The sequence below is a fragment of the Macrobrachium nipponense genome, chromosome 8, assembly GCF_015104395.2.
Source record: "Macrobrachium nipponense isolate FS-2020 chromosome 8, ASM1510439v2, whole genome shotgun sequence".
NCBI lineage: Eukaryota > Metazoa > Arthropoda > Malacostraca > Decapoda > Palaemonidae > Macrobrachium > Macrobrachium nipponense.
Genome location: NC_087203.1, coordinates 111,651,501 through 111,661,500, shown reverse-complemented (window position 1 = coordinate 111,661,500; position 10,000 = coordinate 111,651,501). Strand labels below are relative to the sequence as shown.

At 36.7% G+C, this 10,000-nt stretch overlaps 1 protein-coding gene across 1 annotated transcript in view; it reads right to left on the bottom strand.

Moving 5' to 3' along the window:
• Positions 1-10,000, bottom strand: part of LOC135223184 (coiled-coil domain-containing protein 86-like) — a 35,855-nt gene that overhangs the window by 9,407 nt on the left and 16,448 nt on the right. Inside the window, exon 6 of the mRNA XM_064261688.1 lies at positions 4,876-4,962. Coding sequence (XP_064117758.1) covers positions 4,876-4,962 — 87 coding nt within the window. The remainder of the gene's footprint in view (positions 1-4,875; positions 4,963-10,000) is intronic.

Sequence of the window (10,000 nt, the reverse complement as noted above, 5' to 3'; positions counted from 1 at the left end):
TGAGTGTTAATCTATTTAAATTTATGCTCATATTATTATCTGTCCATCCCAGTTATTTTTTCCTGTAATCAGAATGAATTAAGTGTCCGTTTCGACTACAGATCAACAAACAGGAACTCATTTAAAGAAACATACGTTCTTGTACACACACACACACACACACACAGCCTCTCACATCCTTACATTTACACATGCGCACAGAGCAGGAGTCATCTACACACATACAAAGCATTTAACCCTGTTATTACACACACACACACACACACACACAGGAAGATTCATCTACACACATGCAAAACAATTAACCCTACAATAAAACACACACATACACACAAACAGGATTCACCTACACACACGCAAAACAATTAACCCTGCGATGGCACACACACACACACACGCACGCGCACACACACTCACATACACATTCACATACAAGCACAAACACACACCCACACACACACACACTCAGACACACAACAGGATACACCTACATACCCGCAAAACAATTAACCCGTCGATGGCACAGATACACACTCGCATACACACAAAACACATACACAATCACTCACAAGCACAAACACACGCACCCACACCCACATTCAATGCCCGATTGCCACCAACATTTAAAGGACACAAACCATTTAAAAAGGTGCGGCGTCCGCGGTCAGGAGACACATCCACAATGACTCTATTCCAGACATCCTATACAGGTGTCCTGAAGAAGGAGGTGTCGGACAGGACAACCTTCGCCCTTAATCACGGGCGACATAAGGTCGGGTTCCATTGTCTCAGCCGAAGTCGACGTCGGGGGATTATGATTATATTGTTGCTTGCTTGTAAATAATCCCCGTGATGTATTGGATCGTATATATAATGAATGTTATTCGCTTGTATGTTGTTGTTGTTAATGATTTTATGATTCTTTGGTTTCTGTGGAGGGTTTGTGATAGACTTTGGTGGGATGTATTATATATATATATATATATATATATATATATATATATATATATATATATAGTGTGGTGCATATAAATTATATATATATATATATATATATATATATATAATATATATAGAGAGAGAGAGAGAGAGGAGAGAGAGAGAGAGAGAGAGAGAGAGAGAAATCCCCGGGTTTTGTAGTGGCTATCACTGATAGCCGATGATGATGATATATATATATATATATATAGTGTGTGTGTGCATATAAATTATATATATATATATATATATATATATAGAGAGAGAGAGAGACGAGAGACGAGAGAGAGAGAGAGAGAGAGAGAGAGAGAGAGAGAAAATCCCCCGGTTTTGTAGTGGCTATCACTGATAGCCGATGATGATGATGATGTTGACGATACTACTACTTACACTACCCGCAAGTGAGAATGAGTGGGCGATTATTATCAATTCGCCGTCCCGAATCAAGAGATGAGTGGCCAGATAAACATCACAGCGGACCGACCGAGCGACAATTATTACACGAAGTCGCCAAACCACCACCGCCGAGCTCGGGCGAACGAGATCGCTGTGCCCAGCATCGGAAGAAAACGATCATCAATCTATAGAAAACGGGAGAGTGTGTTCCCTCTCCTCCTCTCTTACCTGCCTGCTTGCCCCTTGCTTCTTGGTGTTAACAATACAGTCATCTACAAAAGACACCCCCGGCGTAAATGGCGGTCGTAATCATGCGCAAGTGAAGGCGACATACGGCCCCGCCGACGGAAACAGATAGGAACAGCGGTAGAAACGGCGATTAGGGTCTTGCCCGCGTAATGATTATGTCAGGCGGGAGAGATTACTTACGGCGATCGCAGCAACACACGCATACTTTTGAATTATTAATCGCTTTGCATGCAGTTGCATAGCAATGCATCGCTGGGCCTTTGTGTGTGTGTGTGTGTGTGTGCTTTTGGCAGCGGTCTTTAATGGTGTGTGTGTGTGTGTGTGTGTGTGTATGCCCAGTGTCTTTGGTATTGAATACATGCATGAGGTTCCGGATTAGATGTCCGTGTGTGCATTCAGATGTATGCATGTATAAATTTATGGTTTATATAAATACAAACACGGCTCTCTCTCCTAAATATGACGTCAGATCAGCGTCCAGGGGTGAGGTTGCTGCCTCCACACCCTTCTCCGTTTCCGAATGTATTTCACAAACAGGTACACAACTCACTGTTTCGGTCAACATAGTCCTATGTGTATGAAAGGATTCGAGGTAGGTTTTCAATAGACCTAATTCTTTATTCGAGACAGAAGGAATCAGGAAAATGAAGTGAAACTGTCGAATAACTGTTGCGAGGCCTTTCGACTTTCCGTCCTTTACTGCAACAACAGGTTAATATCATGCCAAAACCTTTAGCATAAGGAAGTGTCAAAGAATGTTTTTCCATTGGTCTCTCTCTCTCTCTCTCTCTCTCTCTCTCTCTCTGTATATATATATATATATATATGTATACTATATATAGTATATGTGTTTATGTATGCATGTATAATAGTATATATATACATGACTAAAAGGACCCCTCCCGTTCAAAACTGGGAAATGGGTATATACTATATATTTTTAATATATATATTATATATATATAATAGTATATATATATAATTATGATATATATATATATATATATATATATAAAAGAGAGAGAGAGAGAGAGAGAGAGAGAGAATGTACGTGTAAAATGAAGACCAGTCACCTCATGCATGCGGACATGTCTGTATTTCGTTCCTACCAGTAAATTTGTATGTACGCATTGCGCCGTTTAAAATTCATAGCAGCTGCTGCATCTATTGCTGACTTTGTTCTCCAATAAGTCGTTCAGTTTCAAACTGAGAGATCGTAGGAAAATTGTCTTATACTTTATTTATTTACTGGAGTTTTTTTTTTTTTTTTTTTTTTTTTTTTTCACTGGAGCGTCTGATTAATGGAGTCCTGGCTCTCAGACAAATTCCCTCTTAAGGCTTACGTTGGATACATCTTATGCATAGTAACAGGAAGGTGTGATACATTTGTTACTGATTCAACGCTTCTGACATTTTTTTTATTCATTTACTTTTTTTAACCAATGTGAATGTGTTCAGAGACGTATGTTACCTTTAGTCTCATTAACTAGACTCCAGAGAATAACTGGATAATTGGAATAGTCCTTTGAAAAGAAGCTATTGTCAATCATGAATTGCTACATGAAATTGGGCAAATTTACCTTGCTTTGAGTTTGTAAGACATAAAATAGATGTTAGTTTTGCATATCTTCCCCGAAACTGGTCCCTGATATAGCGGTTAGTGTTGTGCGAAACCACTCAGATGTGGCGGGTTCGCGTCTCCCCCAGGCCGGTGAAAAATCACTGGCTCTGTATCATGATCAGTTGCTGCTGCAGTGTGGGGTCTTCAGCGGTGGGAGGTGGAAACCAACATTCTTTGGAAGCTTGAATTTCTAGTCAGTGGCGCCATTGGTGTGCTTGTTCCGCGTGAATAAGTTTCATCTGCTTGAAATAACTATAATAATAACTGTGTTCTCATGAACACTATAATTTTCAGTTTTCAGGAACTAAATATAAACAGCTGTTTACCGAAATGATTTCTGTAAAGGAAGAAGGTTCCCAAATGATATCTTACATGTGATAAGACATAAAAAAACATCGTTTATGAACCACGGAACTGCAATAGATAAGAAACTAAAAGCGAGCAAGTATTCCATAATTTTTTGGTTATTTTTGGAAAAGTGATCCCAGTTCCTCTGTACCCTTCTTTACCTGCGGTGAACGATGTTCTTGAACTCTGAGGTAGAACAGTACTTCTAACTCCGTGACTTATTGACTGACGTTTAATCTCAACCTATAGTGTATTCAATTATGCACATTTTGAGTGCCGGTTCCAAAAAGGACCACACTGCAGTTTTTGTCTATGCTAATTTGCCGTGTTTGAAGATTTATGATACTGATAAGCAGACAATGGAGAGAGAGAGAGAGGAGAGAGAGAGAGAGAGAGAGTGAGAGAAGTGGATTAGAGAGAGAGAGAGAGGATGAGAAAGAAAGGAGAGGAGAGAGAGAAAGGAAAGGAAGAAGAGAGAGAGAGAGAGAGAGAGAGAGAGAGAGAGAGAGAGAGAGGAGAGATGATTAGAGAGAAGAGAGGATTAGAGAAAGAAAGATTTGGAGGAGAGAGGAGATGGATTTGAAGAGAGAGAGAGGAGAGAGAGAGAGAGAGAGCGAGAGAGAAGGAGAGAGAGAGAGAGAGAGAAGAAAGATAGAAAGAGAGAGAGAGAGAGAGATGGATTAGAGAGAGAAGAGATGAGAAGAGGGAGAGAGAGAGGGAGAGAGAGAGAGATTTGAGTTTAGAGAGAGAGAGGAGAGATGACGAGAGAGAGAGAGAGAGAGATTTGAGAGTTTAGAGAGAGAGAGAGAGAGAGAGAGAGAGAGAGAGAGAGAGAGAGAGAGAGAGAAAGAAATGGATTTGAGAGAGAGAGAGAGAAAACAAATGGATTTGAGGAGACGAGAGAGGATGAGAGAAAGAAAGAAGTGCATGGAGAGAGAGAGAGAAGAAAGAGAGAAAGAAATGGGAGAAGAGAGAGAGAAGAGAGAAAGGGGAAGAAATTACGAGAAGAGAGAAGAGAACGAGAGAGAGAGAGAGAGAGAAGGAAAGGAAAGGAAATGGATTAGAAAGAGAGAGGGAGGAGAGAGAAACAAAGATTTGAGAGAGAGAGAGAACAAAAAGGAAGGAAATTGACGAGAGAGAGAGAGAAAGAAAGAAGTGCATGAGAGAGAGAGAGAGAGAGAGAGAGAGAGAGAGAGAGAGAGATCAGCCTTTCCCAGAGCGGAAACCACAAGTTACTCCGAATGAGATTTATTTACAAGGCTGAAAATAAACTCTTCACTCACCGCTGAAATCGCCGGCGGCGTGAGCTGTTGAGGGGTGGTGGTGGTGGTGGTGGTGGGAGGGGGGGGGTGAGGTGATGTTTCCGTAGCCTGGTATAATGGATTATAGGGATGATTAAGCTAAAGGAAATCGCAGAAATGATCGAGGTCTTTGTTTGTTTACAAAGGGCAGTCAGTTACAGATCACTAAGGGGAGACAGTAGCTCACTAAGGGGAGACGTCACAGCCGTAAATATGTATATGGTGAAATCGTTGCATAAAGAATTTTCGGTTTCACGCGAGACCTTTTCGTAGATATGATTTTGTCGTTTTCGTAAATACGATTTTGTCTTATGTTGTCGCCTTTTTTTAAAATTTATTTATTTATTTTTTATTCACACAAGATCTTTTCGTAGTAATGATTGTGTTGTCGCCGTTTTTATCTATATTTTTATTTTTTTCTATTCACGCAAGATCTTTTCGTAGATACGATTTGTCTTATGTTGTCGCCGTTTTTTTTATTTTTTTATTTTATTAAATTTTTTTTTATTCTTTGCCTTTTGGGATTAACGCGAGAACTTTTCGTAGATATGATTTTGTCTTATGTTGTCGCCATATTAATTTTCTTTTTAATTCTTTGCCATTAACTTTTTAAAAGAGAAGAAACGACATCTTAAACTTCTCTTCATATTTATCGTCGAGGCATTTTCAGGCTTCCTACAGTTGGTGCAGTAAAGATAGAAAATTATAACTTTGCACCAGCTCTAATTTCTTATATTATTCAGTGCTCTCTCTCTCTCTCTCTCTCTCTCTCTCTCTCTCTCTCTCTCTCTCTCTCTCAATTTCCTTTTACCTTTCTCTTTCGATGACTTAGTCAGCCATGAAATTTTAGTATGATAAAAATTGACCCCTCCATTATTATCGGGAAACTATCGGAAGAAACTAGTCTCTAGAAAGCAGCCATCTTCTTTTTTATTTATGGACACTTACGCGACTGTTTCCCAAAGAAATTATAGTAAGTATGTTTAAGCGAAGATCAAATAATGCCGGTCTTGTAACCTTAAGAGCTCTTCATTTTTTTGTTTTTTTTTTTTTAAAGTTTATTTTCCCTAAAAATAGTTTTTTTTTAATCTTGATTCATTATTATTATTCCTTTCCTTGAGCCCGTCTTTTTTTTTTTTTTTTTTTTTTTTTTTTAGTTTATTTTCCCTAAAATAGTTTTTTAAGTTAATTTCATCAACTTCCTTTTAGTCCATCTGAAAATTATTACTTTTCCATAAAACAGTTTTTAAGAAAATTTCATTATTTATCTTCCTTTTAGTCCATCTTAATCTATATATCTGATGACAGTATTGCGTCATTTCCATATTTCTGATCAGATAATGTTCTTTTCTTCATTTTTTTAAAGTTTTTTTTCCTGGAATACGTTTTTAAAAGTTTATTTCATTGTTTACATTCCTATTGGTCTATCTATTTCTCAGTAATCTACGACAACATGGCATCATATTCCTATTTCTGATCAAATGATGTTCCTTGAACCTTAAGAACTCGTGATTTTTTCGTATTTTTAAAATTTATTTATCTCTAAACTAGTTTTTAAGTTAATTTCATTATTCATCTTCCCTTTGGTGTATCTGTACCTCTGTAATATCTGACAACTTGGTTTCATATTCTTTTAACCTTAAGAACTCGTGCTTTTTTTATTTTTCAATTTTATATTCTTTTAACCTTAAGAACTCGTGCTTTTTATTTTTCCCTAAACTAGTTTTTCAGTTAATTTCATTATTCATCTTTCTTTTGGTGTATCTGTACCTCTGTAATATCTGACAACTTCCGTGCTTCTTTTTTTTTGTCATTTTTTCAATTTATATTTCCCTAAACTAGTTTTTCAGTTAATTTCATTATTCATCTTCCCTTTCGTTTGCACCTACACACTTTCAATGTCGCTACCGTGAAATTTGAATCTATACTGCTGCAAAATAACAGAAACTATAGCTATGTAATCACTGGGTAAGTATAATTAAAACCTTGTTTTATTATAAAAACATCATTTTTTATGATAAAAATTGATATACAGCCTACTCATAAAGTAGTTAATGTATCTGTGCCTCTGTAATATCTGACAGCTTGGTTTCGTATCCCTAATTCTCTTGAAATCTTGAAATCTTTTGGTAGAAGAAGAATCGTTATTGTAGGTACAACCAAGGTATATAGAATAAAGGATTCTATACATCTTGGGTACAACTTCTGCTGAGCTGTTTTCAACTACCTCGGATGCCTGTATGTTTTCACAGAGGGCTGACGAGAATATCTTTCCGTTTCTTTCTGTATAAAACTGTATGCACGTAATCTCTTGGCAATCTGCTTTATATCTAAGAGTAAATGTTATGAGAGGGAGCAGCGTTCAAGTCGTAAAGTTTACACTTCTGCGGTATTTTGATAACATTGCTGTGACTTGTTCAATGCACAACAGACCTCTTTTTTCACTGTGAAATCTCAGGTAATTGTTGTTGAATATAAAAGGATTTTATCTCTTAATGATAAAATCCAAGCGGATCTGATCTTGTTTGTCCTCCCCCGTGATTATTATTATTGCATTGATTTTGAATTGTATATATTATCTTCATGAAGTATACATCAGCAGTTTGGTCACCCACCTGCCATAATATTCATAATTATTTACTACTTACTAGCTATTGAGAATGATTGTATTTTGTTAAAGCAATAATAAAAGGTTGTGAAATACAGCAACAACAAAAATCTCAAGTTTCATCAATTTTGTCAACACTCGCACATGCTGAAGCAATCCTAATTTGCTTTGTGGTCTAAAGATATAATTATTTGTGTCTGTATTGAAGTTGAGGACCTTTGGTTGAAAAGCATGACTTTTTGCTTTTTTTCCAGTGTATATCCTCTCTCTCTCTCTCTCTCTCTCTCTCTCTCTCTCTCTCTTCTCTCTCTCTCTCCAAAATAGAATTAAAATCAAAATCAGTTGGTGTTTCAAGATGGCATCGAAGGCCTTTTGTTTTGTTTCCATTTCTCTCTCTCTCTCTCTCTCTCTCTCTCTCTCTCTCTCTCTCTCTCTCTCTCTCTCAAGTAGAATTAAAATAAAAATCAGTTCTATTTCAAGATGGCATCGACGGTTTTACGTCTTGTTTTCAAATTCATTTCCTTTTTCATTTCTCTCTCTCTCTCTTCTCTCCTCTCTCTCTCTCTCTCTCTCTCTCTCTCTCAGAATTAAAACTAAAGACAACTTATGTGAAATAAGATGAAAACCGGTTTATTTTCAAAATGGCGTCGTCGTCGACGACCTGTCAGCAAATAAAAGCGTATGACGTATTTCTCGAGAGCGACGAAGGAATTCTTACTGGTCTCAGTTCGCCCTCTCGTTGTCAGCGTGCGTGGAAGGGGCAGTTATTAGAAGCCTAGTTCCGGCCCCGGCGATAAAGCCTCGAGTCTAACTGTTATGGGTTTGAACTTTTATTTATTATTATCTCTCTATTCCCGTTTTCTTTGTTAACCTGGCCCTTTCCAGAAGCCTTATCTGTGATTCAGTGGGACTCTGGTATCTCTCTCTCTCTCTCTCTTTCTCTCGCTGTAAGGTCTCGTGTCTTTATTTTTCTGATGGTTGTATACCGGAATATAACTTCATGATAATTGAATAAGGGAAAGAGATGCTGCTGTGTTATAGGCCGTGTGTGTGTGTGTGTGTGTGTCTTTCTCTACGTATGTCTGCTTGTCTTTCTGCTTGTCTCTCTTGTCTGTCTGCTGTCTCTTATCCTTTTAATCTGTTTGGTTTTGTATTGGAATATTACTCCACGTTAGCCGCTTATAGGAAAGAAACATTAACCTCTCTCTCTCTCTCTCTCTCTCTCTCTCTCTCTCTCTCTCTCTCTCTCTCTCTCTCTCTCTCTCTCTGATATTCAGCCACATGAATACTCTCGGGAATTCAATTCTGTGTGCACAGATATGATCCTGTTTCAGGGGCCGTAGTATACCGGCATTGAATTTAAGGGATTCCGTAATTGCATAATTGTGGCATCTTATGCCCTACTATGGTCGTAATCTCCTCAAGTGACCGTATTAAGATTTCTCATTAGTTTTTATCTAAATGTACGTCAGGGCGCCAGGTTCGGTGATAACATTTGTTATCAATTGTTTTAGAATTATTATGTTTGGTTTATCGTTAGCAAGCAGTTTTTTTTCTGGTATATTCATTCAATATATATATGTATATATATATATATATATATATATATATATATATATATATATATATATATATATATGTAGTATAACATGTGTTTTCAATTATTTCAGAATTAATATGTTTGGTTTGTCGCTAAGCGATTCTCTTAAGGGTATATTCATTCAATATATATATATATATACTTGTAGGAAGCCCACAAAAAATTCGGAAAAAAAAAATTGAAAGTTTTTATTTTTGTGGGCTTCCTACAAACATATTAGAACACGGATACAGTGTTTAACTTTGCTATATATATATATATATATATATATATATATATATATATATAATATATATATATATATGATTAATATATATATATTTTATATTCGTTTTTGTATTTGTTAGGTTATTGAGCTCTGAAATATTCCACATGTTCAAAACTAGTGTTTGTTTAAATGTACATATTTATCTTCTTGCATTTGTTTGTCTTTAAGTTTTTGTCATAATTGACCATCGGCGAATCGTTTTAGTTTTACCCATTAGTGACCTTGATCTGCTTTTCAAGGTCTCTGGGTCACTTTTGGTTTTTTCAGTTTTTTTTTTTTTGTTTTTTTTTTTTTTTTCAAAATGCCGAAGTTTCAACGTCAAATCATTTTTCCCGTTATTTATGGATTTAGCTGGTTTGCCTGTGGTGGTTGTGACGTGGGGCATGCCGCTCAGATGTCACCAACAAATACCCCCGTGTTGAATAAAGTGGAGATTAGTTACAATTATTTGAGAATATTTGTAATAAATAATGTTATTGCTTTTACTTTACTATTATTTTTAATCTTTTCGATAACTTGACACTACATCCTAACTTTATCAGCTTCGACGTTGCCCTGTCTGTGTTAAAGAAATGAACTATGTACGCGGTACACACACACACACACACACACATATATATATAATATATAT